The 27,580-nt window shown below is 36.8% G+C and overlaps 1 protein-coding gene and 1 long non-coding RNA gene across 2 annotated transcripts; both read left to right on the top strand.

Moving 5' to 3' along the window:
* Positions 1–1,341: 1,341 nt before the first annotated feature.
* Positions 1,342–16,380, top strand: LOC114078841 (sterile alpha motif domain-containing protein 9-like). Its single transcript, XM_027919886.3, is given in 10 exon segments — positions 1,342–1,602; positions 5,928–5,998; positions 6,158–6,220; positions 10,300–13,945; positions 14,116–14,143; positions 14,146–14,365; positions 14,368–14,838; positions 14,841–14,929; positions 15,063–15,269; positions 15,271–16,380. Coding segments are annotated over 7 exon segments (4,782 nt in total). The 5' UTR covers positions 1,342–1,602; positions 5,928–5,998; positions 6,158–6,220; positions 10,300–10,307; the 3' UTR covers positions 15,400–16,380.
* A 2,285-nt stretch (positions 16,381–18,665) lies between these two features.
* LOC114078842 (uncharacterized) lies at positions 18,666–22,957 on the top strand. The gene is made up of 2 exons (XR_003580407.2): positions 18,666–20,492; positions 22,506–22,957. It is a non-coding gene; the product is annotated as an uncharacterized lncRNA (long non-coding RNA).
* The last annotated feature ends 4,623 nt before the right edge of the window (positions 22,958–27,580 follow it).

Here is a 27,580-nt window from a genome sequence, read left to right as displayed (position 1 = left end):
AATTAAAGATACCACTTAACATTTTTCAAATACACACCTATTTTACAAACTCTTTTGTGGCAATGTTCTTTGGATGATGTATTTAGTATAAGGATTTCCAGTATTAATTGTTATGGGCCAGGCTATATGAGCAATGACCAAACAGACTCCATTTTACCCTGAGACTCCATGTCATGTAAGAACTGCCTCCTTCATGGGAAAATCCCACCTCTGTACCCACTAACAAATGCTTAGCAAAACATACTGGCAATGCAAAATGGTGAAATTGTTCCTTCTATTCTATTAAGATATACTTGTACAATGTATCCTAATTGCATAGAATGTTAATGTTTGTCTAGACCTTAGTAACAATTCTTTAACTTATACTCAAGTAGCATTTTTTTTACCTACTTTCCCTTCTGCTTATGACTTAAGATCTCATGATTTTTGTTATGGTTTTGAATTATGGCAACAGCCATTTGTGATTAATGCACTGACATGCTTTACTTGTGGTTTTAAACAATAAAAGGTGTGCTCTGACCCCTGAAGGGGGTTGAGGAGTGCCAAATTGCAGCCTGCCCTTGTCCCATCAGCTGGTGAATAAAGATGATTCCATCTCCTGCTTTAAGATTGACTTGGTGATTTATTGCAATCTTGCCATAACATAATTACAGAAGCATATTTTACTAAAAACATGCAAATGCATGCTATAAAAAATATTAGCTTCATTGAGATGTAACTAACAGCAGGGGTGCTTATACCCTCCAAACTTCAAGCTAGTTAACACATCTATCATCTCAAATAATTACCATTTTTAGTGGTGAGAACAATTGAAAATTGACACCAACCCCCAAGCCACATGCTAGTGGTATTTGGAGGTGGAGAGTTTGGGATGTAATTACAGTCATGGGGGCAGGGGCCTCATGATTTCTTTGGTGGGTTAATGAGAAGAGAAAGAGATATCCAAATAAGCAAGCTTGCTCTATCTGGCCCATGGTCCCTGTGCCACCTTGGGACTCTGCAGAGAGTTACCAACAACAAAAAGGCTCTTACCAGAGGCAACCTTGGACTTCCTAGCCTACAAAACTGTAAGGAATTCATTTCTGTTCTTTTCTGCAGTATTCAGTCATAGCAACAGAAAACGGATGAAGACAATAGTTAAGTGTAAAAAAAAAAGAAGAGAGAGAAAGGGATTCTCAATGGATCAATTAAGACAACATCTTTAATTTGTGGCCAATACAACAGGACTCTCTGCAGCCTTCAAAACTCCTGAGCAAAGAAGTCTTTGGATTTTAACGAAATATACCAGAAGGTGGCAGTAATGACTGGCAAGAAAAGCATGTCAGAGGAAAAAGTCTCCTCCTAGTTCTGGGAAACGAAACTGAAATCAAGCCAGTTTTCTTCCTTCCCCCACCTCCCAGAATCACACTCACGCTGTTGTTTCTCAGTCCACTGCAGCTAGATTGAGACCGGAGGATACAGAAGCTTTCACGGAAACTGGAATGAAGAAAACACTCTCCTCTAACATCCTAGGAGGAGGAAAACACGGTGTCACATGGTTCCTGCACTAAACTAGATGATTTTCTGCTTCTTTTAGTAGAAGAAATTTGTCAGACAATCAAGGTAAGTACAATAGCCCTTATTAATGTTACTATCATGTATGCAGAAATTTATTGAATAGAAAGAATTTTACTTTGCATTTAGGAAACTGAAAAATACCCCAAGAAAAGTATGATAATACTCTAAGACTAGAGCTTCTGGACTTTTTGTGCTGTGACAGGACTCTGCTTATATGAGTCATAACATTGCATAAACAATATAATTGAAAACTAGGGGGACTTTTATGAATGAAATGCCCCAAGGCATAATGGCATTTTCAAAAAGAACAGAAAATGAAAATTTTAAAGTTTATATACTTTCCACTGTCTAAGGAATAGGCAGCTTACAAAACAGAACTCCCTAACTCAGTCAGACCCTGTCTGTAAATGAAATACAGACTAGAGCTGGGGATGTGGCTCCGTGGTTGAATGCCCCTGAGCTCAGTTCCTGGTACCAAAAAAAAAGAAAAGAAGGAAAACAGAAATTCCTACAGTTTCTTAAATATTAGTGTCACACAAGATTTATCTATAAGAGGCAGACAGACAGACTACTACAGGAAGTCCTTACAATTTTGGCAGCTTTATATTTCTGGTAGGAATTATAGTTGATGTCTGATTTCACCCCCCCCCCCCAGAAGCAATAAGTAATTTGCTTATTGCAAATGCAATAATGCAAGAGTATAGGAGGATTGGATTTTTAATAATTGCTAAATAAAGCTAACAAACCCCACAGTTAACCTTGACAGTTCATAACCCACGTGGTGGGTTCAGCCATGAAACAAATTGTGCTTCCTGTTTCTTACTGGTGGCTAGGATGCTAGATTTTCAGGTGGCTTTTTAAAGTATATAGAATTGCCAGGTATGGTGGTGCATGCCTGTAATCTCAGCAACTCGGGAGCCTGAGGAAGAGGATTGCAAGTTCGAGGCCAACCTCAGCAACTTAATGAAGGCCTAAGGAACTTATCAAGGTCCTGTCTCAAAATCAAAATTAAAAAGGGCTGGGGATGTGGCTCAGTGGTTAAGTACCTCTGGAGTCAATCCTCAGTATCAAAAGAGAAAATTTAAAAAGAAATTTTGGTTTCAGGTAGAAATCTGTGAACAGTGGCATATATGAGGAAAACTCATTCCTCTCAAGAACATTCTCCAAAAGTTTCATCTTCGATAATTTTTAAGTGGTTTATTGAAAGGCACAACTATCAAGATGTAGTGGCATCCCCTCCCCCACCAAAAAATCTTAATTAAGCTTCTCCAGAGACCCTCACCATAATTGTTTTAATTAACAGAATACCAGCAAAAATTTATACGAAAGAGCTCAATATGCTTAGAACTTTCTATTTTCTGTTGCTCTGTCTTGCAAAATCTGTTTGGCCTTGGATTTGATGATGTTACCTCCGTTTTTGTGGTAAATTGTGTAAAACCTCTGACTTATCTACAAATTGAGAAAAAAAAAGCACTTTCTGAGAACTCACAGAAAAAATTTCTTTTACGTAAACTTGCAAGTCCCCCAACCCACAGGAGATAAAGTTTGTACAATTTCTAAACTCATGATCCAGAGAACTTTAGGAGATAGCCCCCTCTGAACCTTGCAGTCAATAAACCTGCTTCCTGAAAATTCCTTAGGCATCCAGCCCTCTTCTGTCCTACAACAGGAAAACAGTGCATCATGTACTACTTCTGCAAGTATTGGGAGTTTGGTATGTTTTCAAAAGCATGATTTAACTTCCTGGTGTCAAAAATGGGTTTTCTCAAAGTCCATCACTGGTGATGGGCAGGCCTAGTAACACTGGAGCAGAGCAGTAGTCATACACCTTATTAAGAGTGAGATAGATCACTTTGAAATATAGGTTTACAGAAATTAAAATAACACCATCAATCAACTGTGGGTGGGATGTGGAAGTCAAAAAACTAATCCTAGAATCTGAGGCTGAAATAATAAATGTTATAAAAAATATAAGACCTTATAAAAAAATATAAGACCTCAGCTTTCCTGAATTGAATTAATCATTATTCTTGTTTTATTCTTAATAGTCATACATGATAATAGAATGTATTTTGACATATTATACATATATGAATTATAACTTCTCATTCTGGTTGTACACGATCTAGAATTATATTAGTCATGTAATCATATATGCAGATAGGATAGTGATGTCTGATTCATTCTACTCTCTCTCCTATTAATATTCACCCTCCCTTCTCTTCATTCCCCTTTGTCTAATCAAATGAACTTCTATTCTTCTCTACCCACCTACTCCCACCACCCCACTTTTTTGTGAATTAGCATCCACATATCAGGGAAAACATTCAGCCTGTTGTTCTTGGGATTGGCTTATTGTGCTTAGCATGACATTTTCCAGTTCCATCCATTTACCAGCAAATGCTATTTCATTCTTCCTTATAGCTGAGTAATATTCCATTGTGTTTGTGTACTACCTTTTCGTTATCCATTCCTCTGGTGAGGGGCACCTAGGTTGGTTCCATAGCTTAGATCTTGTGAATTGAGCTGCATTGAGGTAGCCATATCACTATACTATACTGATTTCAAGGCCTTTGGGTATATACCAAGGAGTGGTATAACCATTCAAATGCTGGTTCCGTTCCTAGTTTACTGAGGAATCTCCATATTGTCCTCCAGAGTGGTTGTACACCAATATTCAGTCCCACCAGTAATCTATGAGTGTACCCTTTTCCCCACATCAGCACCAACATTTATTTTTACTTGTATTCTTAATAATTGCTATTCTGACTAGAATGAGATGAAATCTCAGGGTAGTTTTAATTTGCATTTCTCTAATTACTAGAGATGTTGAACATTTTTTCATATATTTGTTGGCCACTCACTTCTGTGAACTGTCTGTTCAGTTTCTTTCCTGTTTATTGATTGGGTTGTGTTGTTTTGTTTGGTGTAAGTTTTTTTAATTCTTTGAATGTTCTGGAGATTAATGCTGTATTTGAGGTGCAGATAGTAAATCTGTTTTCACATTCTGTAGGCTCTCTTCACTTTATTGATTGTTTCCTTTGTTGTGAAGAAGCTGTTTAGTTTAATTCCATCCCATTTGTTGATTCCTGATTTTACTTTTTGCGCTTTAGGAGTCCAGTGGAAGAAGTTGGTTCCTAAGCTGACATGATGTAGATTTGGGCCTACTTTTACTTCTGGTCTAATGCACAGGGTTTCTGGTCTAATGCCTAAGTCCACTTTGAGTTGAGTTTGGTGCAGGGTGAGAGATAGGGGTTTAATTTCATTTGGCTACATATGGATTTCCAGTTTTCCATTTGTTGAAGAGGCTATCTTTTCTCTACTGTATATTTTGGACACCCTTGTCTAGTAGGAGATAACTGTATTTATGGGGATTTGGTATTGTAATGCCTCATGCATCACTTTTCTTGCTAAGAATTACTTTGACTATTCTGAATCTCTTCTTTTTCCAAATGAATTTTATGACTGCTTTTTCTAATTCTATGAAGAATATAATTGGGATTTTAATAGGAATTGTATTAAATCTATACAGCACTTTTGGTAGTATGACCCTTTTGATAATGGTCATAATCATTATTCTTTTCATAACACACTATCATCTTTTTTCTATGCAAGTACTTCTTTTTAGTTTATTCATCTATTTATTTTATCATTTATTATGGAGAAATCCTTGGATTTTTAAATGAAGCATAACATGCCAAGTGAACCAATCTTTAGGGCATGGCTCTATGAAGTCTCTCTACGTATTCATCTGTGTAACTACACACAGATCAACATCCCTGTGCTCCTCAGAAAATAATCTCCACACCAGGTCATTCTGACTTCTGCTGTACAAGAAGGCTCTGTTCACTCAGGGTCACAGTTGTGAGATTCATCTCTGTTTTTGCTTGTATCAGTAATTTTTCATTAGAATGGTTGAGTCATAATTAAGTTTACAAAAACTGTCAGTGTCTCCAAGTAGCTGAAACAATTTACGTTTCTACTGGCAATGTCTGAGAGCTCCGTTGACCCCACCTCTTCACCAGCATGTCAGCCTTTCATTGTAGCCATTCTGGTGGGTGCGTAGGGTCATCTCCCTGAAGTTTGATTTTGCATGTTGGTGATGGTTAAACATTTTGGAGCACATCTAGGTTCCAATCCATCACATCCACATTGTGACTGTCAAAAGTCACACTGGTTTCCTTCCTCCCGGTGGCTCATGACTTCTCCTCAAGTCCAGCTCAGAATCAGAAAATGCCCCAAAGCTTACCTAGGCTTCTTTCCTGTCTGAATTTTAATCCATCCGGCCTTTGTCATCTAATATGTTATCTCTGTGATCATTTCAAAGGCAAGTCAAGTAGCTTTCCTCACCTCCTTTCTTTTTGTTGCAGTGAGAGCATCGGCAGCCTTGGTGATCTCACAGGAAAGTGGTCTCCTTCCATTCCTTCCCCAGTCAGTTTTGGTAAGTTACATTTTTGGATGAATTTGTCTGTTTAACCTCAGTCTTCAATTTTACTCATGTACAGTTGGTTGCAATATTCCCTAACTGCTTTAATTTTTACAGCACCTCTTATTGCCTATTTGTGACATCTCTCTTATTTGTTGTTTAATCCTTCCACAGGTGTGTCAACTTCATTACTCTTTGTGGACAACTTTTGGACTTCTTTCTGTCTCTCTGTTGCAAGTATGGTTTCCATTTTGTTAGATTTTTGCCCTTTGTTGTCTTCCCTCCTTTTTCCTGGTTCACATTAATTCTGTTGTTCTTTGAACTTACTAAATTGGCATTTAGTTTACTATTGTCAATATATTCTTCTATTTTCATAAAAGCACGTAAGGCTATCACGATTTGTAGAAATATTATTGAAACTGCTTTTATAAGTTAGGATGTGCAACAGTTTCATTGCTTCTAGGTTTTATATATTTTTCCTCGCTAATATATGACATTACAAGTTGTTGTTTCTTAATTTAACTTTTCATTTGAGTTCACTGTCATTCACATGGGGTGCAGCTTTTGCCTAGACCTCGTTCATGAAGATTTTCTCTTATGTATTTTACTAAAACTTTCTTACTTTTACATTTTCTATAGAAGTCCATTCCAAGTTAATTTTGGTATAAGGTGTGAGATCTTTTGGTATAAGGTGTGAGATAATTTAATTTTTGCATATGGATGTCCAATTACTCCAGCATCATTTGTGGAAACAACCATCCAATCTCCATTAAATTATTTTTGCATCTTTCTCAAATATCAGTGGGGCATATTTGTGTTGGTTTACTTCTGGTCTGTTCCACTGCTATATCTCTCTACAAGATCTTTCTTTGAATTTCTCCACTCCTTTTGTTTTAAATTTAACTGATATTTGCTCATGTCCTTCTTGTTTCCTTCCTTCTGCTTGCTTTGGGTTTATTTTGTTCTTCTATTTCTAGATTTTTTTGGAGAGAAAAATTTAGGTTATTGTTTTAAGACTTTTCATCTTTTTAATATTTGTCTATATTGCTGCAAGGTTTCCCTTTAACACTGCTTTAGTTGTGTCTTACCAATTTCGTTGTGTTATACTTTCATTTTTATGCATTGCAATGTGTTCCTTCATTTCACTTGAGACTTCCTCTTTGGCCCATGAATTGTTTAGAAGAGCATGGTTTTCTGTTTTGTGATTTTCCTCTTTTCTGTTATCAATTTTTATTGCAATTTCTTTGTGGCTAACAAACATTCTTTTTGGTTTCAATTTTTTTCTGTTTTAATGATTTTTTATTAATTTGTTCTTTTTAGTTATATCTGACAGTAGAGTATATTTTGACATATTTATACAAACTTGGGGTACATCGTATTCTAATTAGGATAACATTCTTGTGGATATATATGATGTGGAGTTTCACTGTGGGGTATTCATATGCGGACATAGGAAAGTTATGTCAGATTCATTCTGCTCTCTTTCCTATTTCTGTCCCTGCTCCTTCCCTTCATTTCCCTTTGTCTAATCCAATGAACTTCTATTCTTCCCATCTCCACTGTTTTGTGTCAGCATCCACATATCAGAGAGAACATTCTAACATTCTGATTTTGGAGATTTGCTTATTTAACTTAGCATAATAGCCCTCAGTCCATCCATTTATCAGCAAGTGTCATAAAGTCATTTTTTTAAATGGCTGAGTAACATTCCATTGTGTATATACACCACATTTTCTTTATGCATTCATCTATTGAAGGGCACCTAGGTTGGTTCCATAGTGAATTGAGCTGCTATAAACATGGATGTGGCTGCATCTCTACAGTGTGCTGATTTTAAGACCTTTTTGTATATGTCGAGGAGTGGGATAACTGGACCAAATAGTGGTTCCATTCCAAGTTTTCTGAGGAATCTCCATACTTTTCATAATGTTTGAACCAATTTGCAATCCCACCAGCAATATATGAGTGTACCATTTTCCCCATAACCTCAACAACATTTATTGTTACTTTTATTTTTCATTGTTCCCATTCTGACTGGAGTGAGATAAAATCTCAGTGTGGTTTTAATTTGAATTTCTCAAATTGCTAGAGATCATGCACATTTTTTCATATATTTGCTGACCATACCTATTACTTCTGAGAACTGTCTGTTCAGATCCTTTGCCCATTTATTGATTGTTGTTTTTGTTGTTGTTGTTTGGTGTTTTGTTTTGTTTGGTGTTAACTTTTTTTTAAGTTCTTTAAGTATCCTGGAGAATAATGCTCTGAGTAAAAGGTGGCATCAATTCTATCCCCTTCTGTAGGCTCTCGGTTTACTGTCTTGATTGATTTTTTTTAAAGAAGTTTTTATTTTGATACCATCCCATTTGTTGATTCTTGATTTTACTTCTTGTGCTTCAGGAGTCTTTTTGAGGAAGGCAGTTCCTGAGCTTGATGGAAAGAAGGGCCTACATTTTCTTCTAGTTGGCGCAGGGTCTCTGGTCTAATGCTTAAGTCCTTGATCCACCTGAGTTGAATTTTGTGCCTGGAGAGAGAAAAGAGTTACATTTTTGTTTCAATTTTTTAATAATTTGTTGAAGTTTATTTCATCATTTAGGATATGGTCTATCTTGGCACTTGAAAAGAATGGTATTTTGTTGTTCTTGTTGCAGTGTGCTACAGGTGTGATAGAGAACCTGTTGATTGATGATATTGTTGAATTCTTCTATATCATCACTCTTCTGTTTAATTGTTGTATCAGTGGTTAAGACAAAGATATTGAAGTATCCAACTGTAATTGTGGATTGGTTGAAAACTGAAAAATCTGATCAGTACTTGACTCACAAATTTGCAACTTTTTTATCTGATGCTTGTACTTCAGGATTGCTATGACGACATCTAGTTAGACTGACCCTTTTTAATCAGTATATAATATTCCTGTCTCTGGCAAATTTCTGTACTCTGAAGTCTACTCTACTGACATTCATATAGCTATTTATGTGTTCATTAATATTTGAATGGGCTTAGGAGGATGGTGTACACTTGTAATTCCAGCAACTCCGGAGGCTGAGGATTCAGCAATTTAAAAAGAACTTGTGTCAAAGTAAAAAAATTTAAAAAGAACTGGAGATTAGCTCAGTGGTAAAGTGCCCCTGGATTCAATCCCCAATGCTCTCACCACCAAATTTTTAACTGATATACTTTTTCTATTTTTTTACCTTCACCCCACCTATTATATCATTATATTTCCACTGCAAGTCACATAGACAGGATACATCTGGGTCATATTTTGAGTTCAGGTTACCAACTTCTCTTTAAATGTCCATAATTAAGTCATTTGTATTGAATGTAATTATTGATACATTAGGGATTAAGTTTATTTGTTTGTTAATATTTGTTTTTCTCTGTTCTGTTTTTCCTTTGTATTATTTTCCTGCCTTCTTCTGGGTTACTTGAAAATGAAGTACAATTACATTTTCATTCACAATGTCTTTGAAAGCATCACTTTGTATGCATTTTCACTGGTTGCTGTAGATGTTATCTATATATACTTAACTTATGACAGTCTGACAGTATTATTGTACCAATCTCAAGTATAGAAACCTTCCCTTCTTCAATATGCCCAGAGTTAAGATCTGCCCTAAGGGGTTCAGTAGATAGAAAGGGCCCTGGTCCGTGGCATACACTGGCTTTCCTCAGGAAGATTCAGAGTAAGTATGCTTGACCAGCTATAGGTCATGAATAGCCCAATATGCTACTGTGGATTTTACTTATATTCCCTGAATAGAGAACTCAAAAGGTCACAATGGTGTTGCAACAAGTAACCTAATGATACCTCAAAAATGTTCATATGCATCTCATGAATATTTTATGACTATTTGGTCCTCCTCTTCCTTCGTAGCTATGATTGACATTCTATATTCTGTTTAGTTCATCTATCTATCATAACCTCTTTCACAAACTACTTGCATCTATATTTCATCTCATATAGTCTCTTTTTTATTTTCTAGAGCAGAATTGAATATTCCTAAATGATAAGGCAGATGCTCATTACAACAAATCACCATGAATAAAGATGAAAAATCTCTATGTATACAACCTGGCAGCATCTCCAACATACTTAGTGAATAAAACCAAGGAAAGAGAATTTTGCCCAGCCTGCTCCCTTCATATGAGACAACAAGTGCGCATATATTTGTATTCAATAGTGTTTCTCTTGGAGAATGTAGAAGAAATTGGTGATAGGAAATTTTTAAGTTATGTAACACATGAAATAATAACTTCTTTCAAAGTTTTACTGGTAAAACAATAAATGATTATTCTTTCTCTAACTATAGGTATCACAATGGCAGAGCAACTAAACCTTCCAGAAAATACAGATGACTGGACAAAAGAAGATGTAAACCGATGGTTAGAAAGCCATAAGGTTGACCAAAAGCACAGGGACACCTTGGTGGCCCAGGATGTGAACGGTGCCATCCTGAAGTGGTTAAACAAAATGAATCTTGTGGATATGGGCATAACCCATGGACCAGCTATCCAAATAGAAGAGCTCTTCAAGGAATTACTGAAAACATCCTCTCGAGATCCTACTCAGACATCCAAGGGGAAAAAAGGCAGTAAAAATATTCCCCCAAAACAAACTGTGAAGCAAAAGGAAAGTAAAGAGACTTTGGAACAAAAACAAAAGAATAACAACGATTCAGATTTGTCCAATGCCACTACGAGTCCAGTGGCTACAGGCTCTAAGTCACTGAAAGATGAGCTCATGGAAGATGAAACAGATGACTTAAAGGAGAAGCAGCCATGCCTAGAACCAACATGTATCCCATATCCTTTTGATGAATCCAGTGATCCATATCGTTATAAATTACATTTCATTCTACAGCCTGAAACTGGATCACGCAATCTCATGGATCCAGCACGTGAGTTCAAGGCCTTCACAAATACAAAAACAGCCACAGAAGAGGATATTAAGATGAAATTTAGCAACGAGGTTTTCCGATTTGCCTCAGCTTGTATGAATTCACGTACCAATGGCACCATTCATTTGGGAGTCGAAGACAAACCCCATGGAAAAATTGTTGGTGTGCAAATCACCAAAGTCACTAAAGAAGCCCTAATTGAACACTTCCATAAGATGATACATCAGTATTTTGAAGCACGTCAGGTCCAACAAGCAGAGAAGTGCATTCGAGAGCCCAGATTTGTGGAAGTTTTACTGCCAAACAGTACTGTATCTGACAGATTTGTTATAGAAGTGGATGTCATTCCACAATATGCAGAATGTGGAGAGGACTATTTCCAGATCAAAATGCAAAACTGTAACAACAAAGCATGGGAACAAAGTTCAAAATACTCTGTCTTTGTGAGAGATGGGCCCAAATCTAAGGACATCACAAAAAGTAAGTCGGACTTCAAAGCTTTTAAACTAGACTTAAAAAAAGTGGCAGAGTCTAGGAAAGAAGCAGAAGAAAAATGCAAAGAAAAGCCAAATAAAAACAAAAGTGAGGGGTCCAAGCTAGTTAAACTGTTGACAGGAAATCAAGATTTGCTGGACAATTCATTCTATGACTGGTACATTCTTGTAACAAATAAATGTAACCCAGAGCAAACAAAACACTTGGATTTCCTCAAGGAAATCAAGTGGTTTGCTGTGTTAGAGTTTGATCCCGAATCAGCAAGGAATGGAGTCGTCAAAGCTTTCAAAGAAAGCCGAGTAGCAAACCTTCACACTCCAAGTCTGTTTGCAGAAGGGACCACGTGGAGTGACAAGATTTCTAGTCTGAATCTTTACCAGCAACCCAGCTGGATTTTCTGCAATGGGAGGTCAGACCTTGACAGTGAAAAATACAAACCCTTAGATCCAATTTCCTGGCAAAGGGAAAGAGCTTCTGAAGTCAGGAAACTGATTTCATTCCTCACACGTGAAGACATAATGCCAAGAGGGAAGTTTTTGGTGGTGTTTCTATTACTCTCCTCTGTGGATGACCCCAGAGACCCCCTCATCGAGACTTTCTGTGCTTTCTACCAAGATCTCAAAGGAATGGAAAGTATACTGTGTATTTGTGTACATTCACACATATGCCAGGGATGGAAAGACCTGCTTGAAGCAAGATTAACGAAACACCAAGATGAATTATCAAACCAATGTATTTCTGCCTTAAATCTTGAAGAAATAAATGACACTGTTCTGAAACTAAAATCTGTAACTCGATCCTCAAAGAGATTATTGCCCTCAGTTGGCTCATCTACTGTCCTTCTGAAGAAAGAAGAAGAAATCATGACTGCCCTGGAAATTCTCTGTGAAAATGAATGTGAAGACACACTCTTGGAGAAGGACAAAAAAAAATTACTAGAATTCAAGGCATCCAAAGAGGAAGACTTCTACCGAGGTGGCAAAGTATCATGGTGGAACTTCTACTTTTCTTCCAAAAACGATTTTTCATCTTTTGTCAAAAGAGATAAATTTGAAAGACTGGAAGTATCAATTCAAAACTGTGCACATTCTTCTAAAGAAACATGTACCAAAATCCTTCATCTGTATCATCATCCAGGCTGTGGGGGGACTACCTTGGCTATGCATCTTCTGTGGGATCTAAGGAAGAAATTCAGATGTGCTGTGCTGAAAAATAAGAGAGTGGATTTTTCTGAAATTGGAGAACAGGTGACCAATTTAATTACCTATAGGGTAGCAGGCCATCAGGAATACTTATCAGTATTGCTCCTTGTTGATGATTTTGAAGACCAAGAGAATGTCTACATTCTGCAGGCTTCCATTGAAACAGCTATAGCTAAAAGGCACATTCGATATGGGAGACCTCTAGTGATCATCCTAAATTGCATGAGATCACAAAATCCTGAAGTGTGTTCAGGGAACTCAGACAGTATTGCCCTAACACAACAACTGTCTCCCAAAGAACAGAGAGCTTTTGAGCTTAAGTTGAAAGAAATCAAAAAACAGCATGAAAACTTTGAAGATTTTTATTCCTTCATGATTATGAAAAACAATTTTAATAAAGAGTACAAAGAAAATGTGGTGAGGAATATTCTGAAAGGGCAGAATATTTATACCAAGGAAGCAAAGCTCTTTTCTTTTCTGGCTCTTCTGAATTCATATGTGCCTGATACCACCATTTCACTCTCACAATGTGAGAAGTTCTTAGGAATCTCAAACAAGAAGGCTTACTGGGGAACAGAAAAACTTGAAGACAAAATGGGCACCTTCTCTACAATTCTGATAAGAACAGAGGTGGAAGAATGTGGGAAATACTGTGGAGTGCGCATCATTCACCCTTTGATTGCGATTCTCTCACTGGAAGAATTGAACAAAAGCTATAACTTGGATAAAAGTCAAATTATGCTGGATTTGCTCACAGAAAATATGTTCTATGATGCTGCCATAGGAAGAAGCAAATTTCTCCAAGATATGCAAACCCTACTGCTCACAAGACAGCATAATGAACCTGAAGGTGAAACAGGAAACTGGTTTTCCCCATTCATTGAAGCATTACATAAAGATGAAGGCAATGAGGCAGTTAAAGCTGTATTGCTTGAAGCTATTCATCGGTTCAACCCAAATGCATTCATGTGCCAAGCTTTGTCAAGACATTTCTACCTTAAAGAGAAGGATTTTAGCAATGCTCTGAAGTGGGCAAAACAAGCTAAAAAGATAGAACCTGACAATCCCAGTATCTCAAACACACTGGGAGAAGTCTACTATAATAAAATCATTTGGGTGATACAAGAATCTGGAGGAAATCGGCTTCTTGTAACTGATGGTACAACCAATCTTCTGGAATTAACAGTACATGCCTCCAGTGCATTCAAAGAATCTCAACAGCAAAGTAAAGATCAAAAATATGAAGTGAAGGAAAGACTGTGTCAGAAGTCAAAAATGATTTCTGCTACTGAAAAAATGGATGCTTTTCTAAGGGAGCTAGAACGTGGATATTTCCTAATGAATATTCTGAATGTGATTCCCTATGCATTATTTCCGATTGTTTTACTGTTTCTCATTTGTAAAGCACTTGAGAATATTCTGAGTGTGATTCCTTATCAATTATTTTTTATTGTTTTATTGTTTCTCATTCTTAAAGCACTAGAGAATGTATTTTGACACATCATACATAAATGGAGTATAACTTCTCATTCTTTTTTGACAATAAAAATGACCTGTCTAAAAGAGGTATATGGTCAATTGTATATCGAGAAATTGTGATATTCTGGGAAATCCAGATAAATTCAAATTGTTCCTCAAGAACTTTATTTCTTATCTAACTTTGTTGCAATCGTCTTTGGAGAAGTCCTTTGATTTTTTTCTTTTTGATGATTACTTTGTCTTTCTAAAACCCAGGAACAACATTAATCGAAATAAAGAGGCCAAAATTTACAAGAAGGTAGCTGTATCTTTCAAGAATATGTAGTTATATTTATTTGTCCCTTAGCAGAATCACATAGCAGGGATGTTGGATCAAAGCTCCATTTGCCTTTTCAAGTAGAGAGAAATCAAGGAACCCTAGAAGCTTTAAAAGCAGACAAGTTTTCTGGGCTCCTAGAATATCTTATCAAAAGTCAAGAAGATGCTCTAAGCACCATGGAAGATATAATGAACAAATATACTTTTCTTTCTGAACAATGTATTGTCAAAAGGCAGCTAAAGGAAAAGCAGAACTTTATCTTGGCCAACATCATTCTCTTTTGTATTAAACCTGCCTCCAAACTAGTGAAGTCAATTAAAAAAAAACTGAAGGAACATCTTCGAGAGGTCTTGCAACAAGTAGGACCAACTTACCAATATTCAGAACCTCCTTTCCTAGCTTCACTCTTATTGTGGTCAGAAAACCAACACCTGGATCAAGATTCTAAACAAAGGAAAAGTATGCTCAATCATTGCAAAATTATTTCAGATGGCAATATCAACCTATAATCGTACATAGCAACCTATTTCATATTTCTTTTTCTAATGTTTTTTTAGTTGTAGATGGACAACTAAAAACAATCTTTTTTATTTTTATTTATTTTTATGTGGTGCTCAGGACTGAACCCAGTGCCTCATGCATGCAAGTAAAAGCACTCTACCACTGATCTACAACCACAGCCCCCTACTGCATATTTCTTTAATAAAAGAAAACAATATGAACAGACTTGTCTGCAAGGAAAAATCGATCAATGCTTTGGAGAGACACCTGATATTAATTCTGTGTGGCAAAGTGGAGATGTATGGAAGGACCAAAAAGACCTTTTGCTTCATGTGCAAGGACAAGCTGAAAATAATTGTTTATACATAGAGTATGGGATCAATGAAAAAAATCACAATACCCATCACACCCATTTTCTTGCGTTTACTACAAAGTGGCAGGAGCATAGAAAAAGTATCTTTTTATCTAGAATTTTCCATTGGGGGCCCACTTGCTTATGACATTGAAATTGTTTAAGAGCCTGATCTTCCTCCAGGAAGGTGGTCTCAGTACCACTTAAATTGTTTTAGATCCTAGACCTATATTTTATATTGGCAAATTTATAGACATAGCCCCTGACTTTTCATACCCATACAAACAATATTTAATTTACTATGGTGATTCCTACAAAGATTATGGTGAAGAAGGAATGAGGGAGAGATGTGGAAAGCAGCAAATCCCTCCCTGGGTTTGGATAACATCATGAAGGACAAAATAATAAGGAGCTGTGAATGGAATTAAGAGAGACGGACTTAGAAAGTCAGCCATATGGAGCCCCACTGCTTCTTTCTTCTTCAAATGTGACTTTTTTTTCAGAATAAGAAAAATAAAATTGTTTTGGTTCCAAGACGTCACACTATCTGGGAAACGTTTCTCAAAAATACCTAAAACCTCTTAAGATGAGAAGCAACATTTATTCTGACCAAGTTAATCTTAAATGTATCTTAATCTTAAATGTGTTTGACATTTGGGGGTCTTCTGAGGAGAAGGGCCACCCAGATCTCTAAAGGTCACCCCCACAGAGGTCAGCAGATCTTACCAAGGTAGACTGGGGAATTAGCTACTGAGTTTATAAACCTCCCTCCAAACAGACACATGGAAAACTGCACCCAAACTCCAAAGGTTGTGAACAAGAAGAATTCTTGTGAGAAGATTAATGAGTCCCCCACCAGGGGATCACAGTGCACTGGCAACATTTACATATAACCCATGTGTTGAACAGATGTAACCAACGAGATGGAATCATGGATATCATCAATGGCTGCCAAAACCATTAAATGGAATACCGATTTTAAAGAAAAAACTTTGTAACCGATAAATCAGACTGTCCTAATCCTGTTTGATATGAACATCACACAGACAATCTGATGGGAGTTCTTTTGTTTCCTCTATCCTTTTGACTGTGCTTTTGAAAATTTGTTATAAAAGATTTGCAAAATGAAGCATCAAAGAATGCAATAGGTTTTTGTCTTCAGAATCTCAATTGAATTTTGTTTGGTTTTGTTTTAATTTAGTCATGCATTTATTCTAATTAGGTGTATATGACAACAGAATGCATTTTGATTCATTGTACACAATTGCAGCACAACTTTTCATTTCTCTGGTTGTACACGATGTAGTGTCTCACCAAATGTGCAGTCATGCATGTACCTAGGGTAATGATGTCCATCTCATTCCACCATCTTTCTTGCCCCCATGCTCACTCCCCTGCCCTCCATCTCTTTGCCCAATTACAGTTCATCCATTTTTCCCATGCCCACCGCCCCAATTCAGGATCAGCATCCACTTATCAGAGAGAACATTCGGCCTTTGATTTATTGGGATTGGCTTACTTCTCTTAGCATGATATTCTGCCAATGCCATGATTTTATTCTCTTTTGATGCTCAGTGATATTCCATTGTGTGTATACCACAGTTTCTTTATCCATTCACCTATTGAAGGGCATCTAGGTTGTTTCCACAATTTACCTATTGTGAATTGAGCTGCTATAAACATTGTTGTGGCTGCGTTACTATAGTATGCTGATTTTAAGTTCTTTGGGTATAGACCAAGGAGTGGGATAGCTGGTACAAATGATGGTTCCATTTCAAGTTTTCTAAGAAATCTCCAAACTGCTTTCCAGATTGGCTGCACCAATTTGCAGTCCCACCAGCAATGTATGAGTATGCCTTTTCCCCCACATCCTTGCCAACACTTATTGTTGTTTGTATTCTTGGTAACTACCATTCTGACTGGTGTGAGATGAAATCTTAGAGTACTTTTGATTTGCATTTTTCTAATTACTAGAGATGTTGAACAGTTTTCCCTATGTTTGTTGATTGATTGTATATCTTCTTCCAAGAAGTGTTGGTTCAGCTCCTTGGCCCATTTATTGATTGGGCTTTTTATTTGGTGGGTTTTTTTCGGGGGGTGTTAAATGTTTTGAGTTCTTTATATATTATTTATTTTTTCAAAGAACCAGCTTTATGTTTTGTCAATTTTTTGAAGTTTTTCTTTTGTTTCAATTTCATTGATTTCCACCTTGATTTTAATTATTTCCTGTCTTCTACTTTTGGTGTTGGTTTGTTCTTCTTTTTCTAGGGTTTTGAGTTGTGATGTCAGGTCATTTATATGTTGACTTTTTCTTGTTTTAATGAATGAGCTTAATGCAATGAAGTCTGTGGATGTCTTTGCCAATAAGATGACCAAGGCTTAGCATTTCCTCTTAGCACTGCCTTCATAGTGTCCCAGAGGTTTTAATAAGTTATATAGGAGTTCTCATTGACCTCTAGGAATTTTTTTATTTCCTCCCTCTCTTCTGTTATCCATCAGTCATTCAATAGCATATTATTTAGTCTCCAGGTGTTAGAGTAGCTTCTATTTTTTTATTTTATCACTAATTTTTAATTTCATTCCATTATGATCAGATAGAATGCAGGGTCGTATCTCTATTTTTTTTTGCTAAGATTTGCTTTGTGGCATTACATATGGTCTATATTGGAGAAGGATCATGTGCTGCTGAGAAGAAAGTGTATTCGCTCATTTATGGATGTAATATTCTATGTATGTCTGTTAAGGCTCAATTATTGATTGTTTTTTTTTTTTTTAGTTTTATAATTTCTTTGTTTACTTTTTGTTTGGAAAATCTATCCAGTGGTGAAAGAGGTATATTAAAGTCACCCAGTATTCTTGTGTTGTGGTCTCTTTGATTCTTGTTGTTGAGAAGGGTTTGTTTGATATACATAGATGCCCCATTGTTTGGACCATAGATATTTATGATTATTGTGTCTTGTTGATGTATGAATCTTTAAGTAGTATGAAATGTCCTTCTTTATCACTAGCTTGGTTTAAAGTCCACTTTAACTGATATGAAGATGGAAACCCTTGCTTGGTTATGCAGTCCATGTGAGTGGTACATTTTTTCCCACCCTTTCACCTTCAGTCTGTGGATGTCTTTGCCTGTAAGACAACTGAGGCTTTTGCAGACAGCATATTGTTGGGTCTTATTTTTTAATACAATCTGCCTGCCTACCTATATCTTTTGATTAAAGAGTTTAGACCAATTATGTTCAATACTGTTATTGACAGATGACTTTTATTTTGTTATTTTGATTTATTTCTAATGTTTAAATCAGTCTTGATTCTGCTTTAATTGACTAATCCTCTGGTGTAATTCCTCTCTATGCTGATTTTTCATTTATAACTTTAATTTCTTCTTCATTAAATATTTTCTTGAGGGTATTTTATAGCACAGGCTTTCTGGTTACAAATTTTTTTAGCTTCTGTTATCATGAAGGTTTTTAATTCATCTTCAATTCTGCTGTTTAATTTTGCTGGGTATAGTATTTTTGGTTGACATTCATTTTCTTTCTGAGCTTGGTATATATTATTCCATGTGCTCCTGGCTTTCAGGGTCTAGTTGAGAAATCAGTTGAAATCTGGATTAATTTACCTCTAAATGTGACCAGCCATTTTCCTCCTGCAGTGTTTAAAATTCTAACCTTATTCTATATGTCAGGCATTTTCATTGTAATATATGATGGATTGGGTCTATTGTGATTTTGTATATTTGGAGTCCTGTATGTCTCTAGTATTGGAATTTACATTAATTCTTAAGGATTAGAAATTTCTCTGATATTATTTCATTGAAAATATTGTGCATCCACTTAGCTTATAGTTCAGAGCCTTCATCTATCCCAATGATTCTTATATTTGGCCTCTTAATATTATCCTAGAATTCTTTAATATTCTGTCCTTGGTCTCTTGACATCTTTTCTTTATGTCAACTTAATTTTTAAAATTTTGCACTTTTTATTTGAGGCCTGAAAAATCTAACAATCTAACCAATTGTTTTTAATATCTTTATTTTACTTTTATGTGGTGCTGAGGATCGATCCCAGGGCCTCACATATGCTAGGTGAACACTCTACTGCTGAGCCACAACCCCAGCCCCAATCCATTGAATTTTTAACTTGGTTCATTGAGTCTTTCATTTCTGGAATTTGTTTGATTCTTTTTCAAAATCTCTCTTTGTTGAAGTGATCTTCCACTTCCTATATTTTCTCTCTAATTGAACTCCTTACATGTTCGTCTAGCTCACAGAACATTTTAAGTATGAACTTTCTAAACTATTTCTCTGATAGTTCCTCCAGTGTGGTGGCCATGGGGTCAGTTGTTAAAGCATTACAGGCTGGCTGGGAAAGTTTGTTACCCTGATTTTTCATATTGTGTGTAGGCTGAAATCTATTGGGATAGTTGTCACTTATCTTTTCAAATGAGGTGCTACTTTTTGAGTCTTTCCCTTAAGAGTCTTGGGCTGGGAAAATAATCCAGATATTGATATTTTAAGTCTGTGTGACCTCTGCTAATCAATATCAACACCACTTTAAAGATATCACAAACACTATTTACTGTAATAATTTCAGAGCCAAGCATTGTACTGCTCAATCTTAAGAGAAATAAAATCTTGTTGCTATGATTCTCCACTGTTCCTAAAATCCAAGTCTAAATTAGTAATAGAGTTCTGGAATATGTCAAAAAATAGTTACTAAATTTAGTAAAATTACTATAACCTTAAGTGAGGGTTAAGAGATGTGAAGAACAAAGGTTGGGCAAAAAAGGAGAGGGAAAAATAGAGACAGAGATAAAGAGTGAAAGATATAAAAGGTAGAAAGTAGAAAAGGATGGTGAGTAGTTCAGGTAGTAGTAGATAATGCAAGAGCATGAATAAGGGATAAGAGGAGCAAGTATAAACTAGAGCTAAAAATATAAAGATAGAAAGACTGATTCTAATTAATTCCTGAAACTATTGGATGAAATACAATCAAATGGGTTGAAGGTACAACATTGGCTATGGCAGTAACAACTATCATTCAAGTTAAAGTTATATGATCAAAGTTGATATAGTGTTATTTATAGTAACCCATGTCGAGGCAAAGTAAATTTATTGTTGAACTTTGGTTTGGATTTCATTGACTGTGGATCTCCCCAAAGTTGCAGAGGTACAGAAGCCAATTACTTATTTGCTGTGGATCTCCCACCAGTGCTTTGGGTTTCTCAGTGTGGGGGCCTGAAGCTGACTGCTCAGTGGGTAAGTATTATGGCTTAGTTGTTTCTATTGTGTGCTGGAATTCAGAATACAGGCTCTGGTGTGTCCCTGTGATTGCTCTGGGTCACCATGTACCTGCTCCCTTCTACAGGATCCCTTTGGTTGGTGAAGATCCTGGTGGCTGTCTGTGAGCATAGGAACTCTGGTTGGGGATGGTTGTTCTGTGATGCAGAAGTATTCTGCTGGCGAACAGCACTCTCTGGGTTACTGTAGTGAAGGGACTCATGTGGTGCACCTGGGTTCTAGTTTGGAATGCTGAAGATTGTGAATGACACACATTGATTCCCTCTGTTGACTCTGTCTAATGCAGGGTCCCACCAGTATCCACACAATGCCCTTTCACTCACCAGTTGTGATCACAAGTCAGGCTGGGCACCAGTTAAAGTGGGGAGCAGGCAGTTGCTGTCGCCTTGGCTCTGATAATTTTCTGCCTTCACTAATCTCCCTCAGTCTATGTTTGTTGGTGCCTTCCACTTAAGTTTCCTGGGGTACTCAGGGAACTTATCCTAGCACCCCTCTGTCCATGGCTGCCACCATCTGGGAACCACATCTCTATGTCACTGGATATTCAGGCAGCTTCCCTATGTTATGCTCCAGAATCTGGGGGGCAGTCTCTACGCTTCCCACACTGATACCCCTGACCCCATTTCAGTAATTGGGACTGGAGAAAGCACTTTCCTTTGCTTGTGCCCAAAGCTGCCTTTTCATTCTCTCTCTTGAGTAGAGTGGGCTCAGTGCAGAGCTCTCCACCTTTGCCTGGCTCCCAAGGCTAAGCAGAGCACTGGGTTTGGCACATGTTCCAGCACAGATCCACAGTACTCCACCCCCATTCTTTGCAGGAGGGGGAGGGGTTCAGTGATTTTCAGCTGGTAGTGGTCCTTCTAGAACTTCTTTCTGACCAGCTTCTTAAAAAGTCCCACTACAGAAGATTCCCTCTGGTTTAAAGCTGCAAATTTAACCAGAGGGAATCTTCTGTAGTGGGACTTCTTAAGAATCTGGTCGGTAAACCCCAAGCTCAGCTTTCTTATCACGATTAGGTGTTAAGCTATTGGTTCTATTTTAAGGGCCCTGCTATTCTTGTCACACTGTAAATTTTGTCTTCCTTTCCAAATGTTTTTTTTTAAATACTTTTATTGATTGATTGATTGATTTTTTTTATTGGTTGTTCAAAACATTATAAAGCTCTTGACATATCATATTTCATACATTAGATTCAAGTTGGTTATGAACTCCCAATTTTACCCCAAATACAGATTGCAGAATCACATCGGTTACACATCCACATTTTTACATAATGCCCTATTAGTAACTGTTGTATTCTGCTACCTTTCCTATCCTCTACCATCCCCCCTCCCTCCCCTCCCATCTTCTCTCTCTACCCCATCCACTGTAATTCATATCTCTCCTTGTTTATTTTCCCATTCCCCTCACAACCTCTTATATGTAATTTTGTATAACAATGAGGGTCTCCCTCCATTACCATGCAATTTCCCTTTTCTCTCCCTTTCCATCCCACCTCATGTATCTGTTTAATATTAATCTTTTCTTCCTGCTCTTCCTCCCTGCTCTGTTCTTAGTTGCTCTCATTATATCAAAGAAGACATTTGGTATTTGTTTTTTAGGGATTGGCTATCTTCACTAAGCGTAATCTGCTCTAGTGCCATCCATTTCCCTGCAAATTCTATGATTTTGTAAAGTGGGTGAGCTTAAGAGACTTCCCCTACCCCCTTTTTTTCTCTGTTGCCCCTCTCCCCTTTCCTCAATCTGGTTTGGGTTAAGGATTAGGGAACTTTGTGCTTATTTTCTACTCTGATAACCTCTCTTTGAGTCTTTCCAGGTCTCAGACTTTGTAATATTGAGTCTTAGAGGGTTTTTTGGTTTTGTTTGTTTGTTATTTTGTCACCCACTTTCTCAATTCTGCTTTCCCTTCATTGCCTCCTTTCCATATTGGGAGGAGAGCAGGACTCACTGCCTTGCTCCCTTTTGCCCTTCCAGTCTTCTCAACTGCCAGTTTTGACAACACCCTGACCCATACTTCCTGTACCAAAGGTCAGAAGTCTCAAACCATCGCCCAGGAACAACAGACAGGCAGATCACTTCATGATGAAACTGCCAGCCCCCACCGGTTTCAGCTAGGCATGACCATCTCATGAGAACTGAGCCAACCCTCTCCAGGACCACACTTCTGATAGGTAAACATCCTGGCCTGGGAAGCAGAGATCAACAGCAGCAATTTCCTTGGAACCAGTAAGACTCTGCCACCAGGACTGAGATAATGATCAACCAGACAGGTTTGATCAACACTGCTCACCTCTCACTCCTGCCCCAACTTACTCTCTATTTAAACCTAAAGTTCTTGTCAGTCCCCCTGAGGATAGGGCTGAGATGCTTAATCTCACTGTCTTCCCAATATGGCTATATTGATTAAAGTTCCTTTTGTGTTTTCACCAGTGCATTTTCCTTTTGTTTGCGGGTAGGGGAGGTGAGTGGCCAGGCCTGATATTTTTGATCCCCCATGCTAATGACTAAAATCAGGGAGATAAGGATCAGTTAAAATAACAAAAATGAACCATTCACAGATAAGAGCTATTTACAACAATCTTATATTTAGCTTCATACAGAAGTATACCCTGCTATCTGAGGCAGGGATTTGTAATTTCAACAGTTTGTGAAAACTGAAAAAGTCCAGAAAAAATAATGGCTAAAAACACCCCAAATTTAGAAAGGGGCATAAAGGTTTAGATTCAAAAACGAAGAGCAGAAAATTTCAAAGAGAACCATACTGAGACATACTACATTCAATGATTAGAGCACAAATCATTAAAATTGAATTCAGAAAAACAACAGAGAAATTGAATTTTTTAAAAAAATTGTGTTGAAAAGATTAATAAAATTGATCAACATCTAGAGAGAATGACAAAAAAAGGAGAGAACATAAACCTATTACAATTATCAAGAATGAAAGGGGGATGTCACTGGAGACTCAGAAGATATCAAAAAGGTAATAAAGAATATTTTAACCACTCTACACACATAAATTCAACAACAAAGGTGAAGGTGATCAATTCTAAGAAAAACACAAGCTACTATGTCTTGCCCAATGTGAAATAGGTCATTTCAATAGCTTTTCAACTCCTAAGATGTCTCCAGGCAAAGTGGTTTCACTGGAGAATTCTACCAGAACAAACAAGGAAAAATTAACACCAATTCTATGTAATCTCTTCCAGAAAACAGAAGAGGAGGAAACACTTCCCATTAATTTCATAAACCTAGATTTACCCTGATGCCAAAAACATGAGCAGTTGCTCGCAAAGTAGAGATCAGTATACCTCATGAATATAACCACAAGCTTCTTTAACAAAAAAACAAAACAGCATTTAGTTTAGAAATCTATAAAAGAATAATATACCACAACAACTGAGGTCTATACCCTGGTTGTAAGGCTGGCTCAATACCCATTCAATACTGGTCTGGCATATAGTCAAAAAATATGATATGAAGAAAATAGCAGTGTGACCCATAACCAAGATAAACAACTATAAATAGAGTCAAATTCAAATATGACCCACATATTGGCATAAAGAAAGACTATAATAATTATAAATACTTTTTTAAATTTAGGAAGGGGGACTGGAATAGTAGTAAAGCACTTGCCTATTATATATGAGGCCCTGGATTCAATTCTCAGCACTAAATATTAATAATAAAAAATTAGTAAAATAGTATCATCATGGATAGATAATCTTGTGGGGTTAAACAAAACTCTAAACAGTACTGAAAGATAATTTCTAAAAAGTTGAGGAATAAGAGAAGTTCTTCCTTACAGTAGAAGTAATAGGTAATTTTAAAGATAAACAATAATTTAAAAAAAACTATCCAACTAAAGTACACAGAGTATATTTGAAAGCTGACCAGACCAAAAGTCAGACATGGTGGGAGGCACTAAGTAATCCCCCTACTTGGGAGGCTGAGGCAAGTTCAAGGCCAGGCTAACCAACATAGTAAGATCCCATCTTTAAAAAAAAATTCTGAGCAGAGCAGCCAGTAATTTGAGACAACATCAAATAATCTAACTTTTGTGTAGAGTTCCAGAAGGAAAGGAGACATAGGAAACAGAAAAAATACAGTCAAAAATTCCAAAATTTTATCAAAACCATAAATTCACAGAACCAGAAAGCCAATAGACATCAATCCAGATAAAACACATCATAGTAAAAATTTTGAAAATGAAAGGTAAATCAAAATTTTTGAATACCATCAGAGGAAGAAAGATACTTTACATTCAGGGGAAATACAAGAATTACAGAAGATTTCTCATCAGAAACAACAGAAGCCAGAAAATGATGAAACAATATTTACAATGATGAAAAAGATCTTGAATTCTATATCCAGTAAAATACATATAATATTCCTCAAAAAAATTAAAAGATGACTTTACAACTAACAAATGCTAAAATAACCATAGCCTTTAGATCCAAGAGTACAACAAGCACTAAGTGAGTTTTACAGGTTAAAGAGAATGAATATTTCACTGTGTGTTATGTACCACATTTTCTTTATCTATTCATCTGTTGAAGGGCACCAAGGTTGGTTCCATAGCTTAGCTATTGTAAAATGATCTGCTATAAAGATTGATGTGGCTGCATCTCTATAATATGCTGATTTTAAGTCCTTTGGATATAAATCAAAGAGTGGTATAATTATGTCAAATGCTGGACCCTTTTCAAGTGTTCTAAGGAATCTCCCTACAGCTTTCCAGAGTGGTTGCACCAATTTGTAGCATAACAAAAAATGCTCCCCTCTTATCTCTTCCTGGTCCCTTTCCTTTACTGGTCTCCCTTGGATTTTCATGAGATCCTTCCCTCACTACCTTTCTTTCCCTTTGTGCTCTTTACCTGCCCCAGATGAGAGAAAACATACACCACTTAACTTTCTGAGTTTGTCTTATTTCACTTAACCTAATGTTCTCAAGTTTCATACATTGTCCTGAAAATATCATCATTTAATTCCTTATAGATGAATCAAACATTGTTGTGAATATATACCATGTTAGCTTTGGGGGGGGACGAGGGATACCAGGCATTAAACTCAGGGGCACCCGACCACTGACGACATCTTCACATCTTTTTTTAATTATTATTATTTAATTTAGAAAAAGGGTCTCACTGAGTTGCTTAGCACCTCTCTTTTGCTGAGGCTGGCTTCAAACTCAAGATCCTCCTGCCTCAGCCTCCCATGCCTTTGGGATTACAGGAGTGCACCACCATGCCCAGCATACCATGTTAACTTTGTTCAATCATCCACTGATAGACACCTAGCCTGGTTCCATTGTTCAGCTATTGTGAATTGTGCTGCTATAAACACAAGTATGCATGTATTGCTATTGTGTGATATAATCATGCACCCAAATGAATCACATACAAAGCATATTCCTCTCTGTTATTATGTGTAACATCAGCTTCACTTGACCTTTATGATAAATATCAAGATGTGGTATAGATGGGTCATATGGGGGCTTCATTCCTAGTCTTTGAGGAAATCTCTGATATCCATAGTGGTTGTACAATTTACATTCCCACCAACAGTGTAAAAGTGTTCCTCTATAAGACCTCTTTAAGAAACTGATGAGAAAGGTAAGTAGTATAAGCTACCACCCTTGAAATGTAGACCTTCTAAGGACCTGAGTATGTTTTCTGTTGCTGTAACAGAATACCAGAGACTGTAATTTACAAAGAATAGAGGTTAATTTTGGCTCATAGTTCTGAAGATTGGGAAGTCCAAGAGCAAGGCACTAGCATCTGCTTGGGTTCTGGTAATGGCCCTGTGCTGTGTTCTAAGATGGTGAAAGGATTGAAAGGACAGTGATAATTCCCTGGATTATGGAGTGAGATGAAATCTCAGGGTAGTTTTAATTTGCATTTCTTTAATTGCTAGAGATGTTGAACATTTTCTTCATACACTATTGGCCATTCATATTTCTTCTGTTAAGTGTCTGTTCAGTTCCTTTACCCACTTATTAATTGGGTTATTTGTTTATTTGGTGTTAAGTTTGTTGAGTTCTTTGTATATCTTGGAGTTATTGCTCTAACTGAGGTGTAGGTGGCAAAGATTCTCTCCATTCTGTAGGCTATCTCTTCATATTCTTGATGGTTTCCTTTGCTGTGAAAAAGATGTTTAGTTTGACTCCATCCCACTTATTGATTCTTGATTTTACTTCTTGTGCTTTAGGAATCCTGTTGAGCAAGTTGGTTCCTTAGCTGACATGATGGATAGTTGGGCTACTTTTTTCTTCTGTTAGGCAGAGGGTGTCTGGTCTAAGGCCTAGGTTCTTGATCTACATTGAGTTGAATGTTGTGCAGGCAGAGAGACAGGAGTTAAATTTCATTCCACTACATATGGATTTCCAGGTTCCGCATCACCATTTGCTGAAGAGGCTATCTTTTCTCCAATAGTCTAGTATGAGATAACTGTATTTATAGGGGTATGTCTCTGTGTTTTCCATTCTGTTCCATTGGTTTTCCTGTCTGTTTTCTTGTTGTTGTTGTTGTTTTGTTTTTGTTTTGCGTTTTGCCAATATCATGCCATTTTTGTTACTATAGCTCTATAATTCAATGTCATGTCTGGTGTTGTGATACTTCCTGCATCACTTTTCTCACTAAGGACTGCTTTGGCTATTCTGGGTCTTATTTTTCCAAATGAATTTCATGAGGACTATGAAAACAATGAAATTTTCATATAATTGCATTAAATCTGTATAGTGCTTTGGTAATATGGCCATTTTGACATTAATTCTAATGGAAGATCTTTCCATCTTCCAAGATCTTCTTCAATTTTTTTCTTTAGGGTTCTGTATTATTCACTCTAGAGGTCTTTCACCTCTTTTGTTAGATTGTTTCCCAAGTTTTCATTTCTTTGTGAGGCTATTGTAAACAAAATAGTTTTCCCAATTTCTCTTTCAGCTGATTCATCATTGGTATATAGGAATGCAACTGATTCATGGGTGTTAATTTTATATTCTGCTACTTTGCTGAAATTTTTAATGAGTTCTAGAAGCCTTTTGGGGGGGATCA

The sequence above is a fragment of the Marmota flaviventris genome, chromosome 1, assembly GCF_047511675.1.
Source record: "Marmota flaviventris isolate mMarFla1 chromosome 1, mMarFla1.hap1, whole genome shotgun sequence".
Classification (NCBI taxonomy): Eukaryota; Metazoa; Chordata; class Mammalia; order Rodentia; family Sciuridae; genus Marmota; species Marmota flaviventris.
The sequence above is the reverse complement of the archived record's forward strand: the minus strand, read 5'-3'. Positions and strand labels throughout refer to the sequence as shown.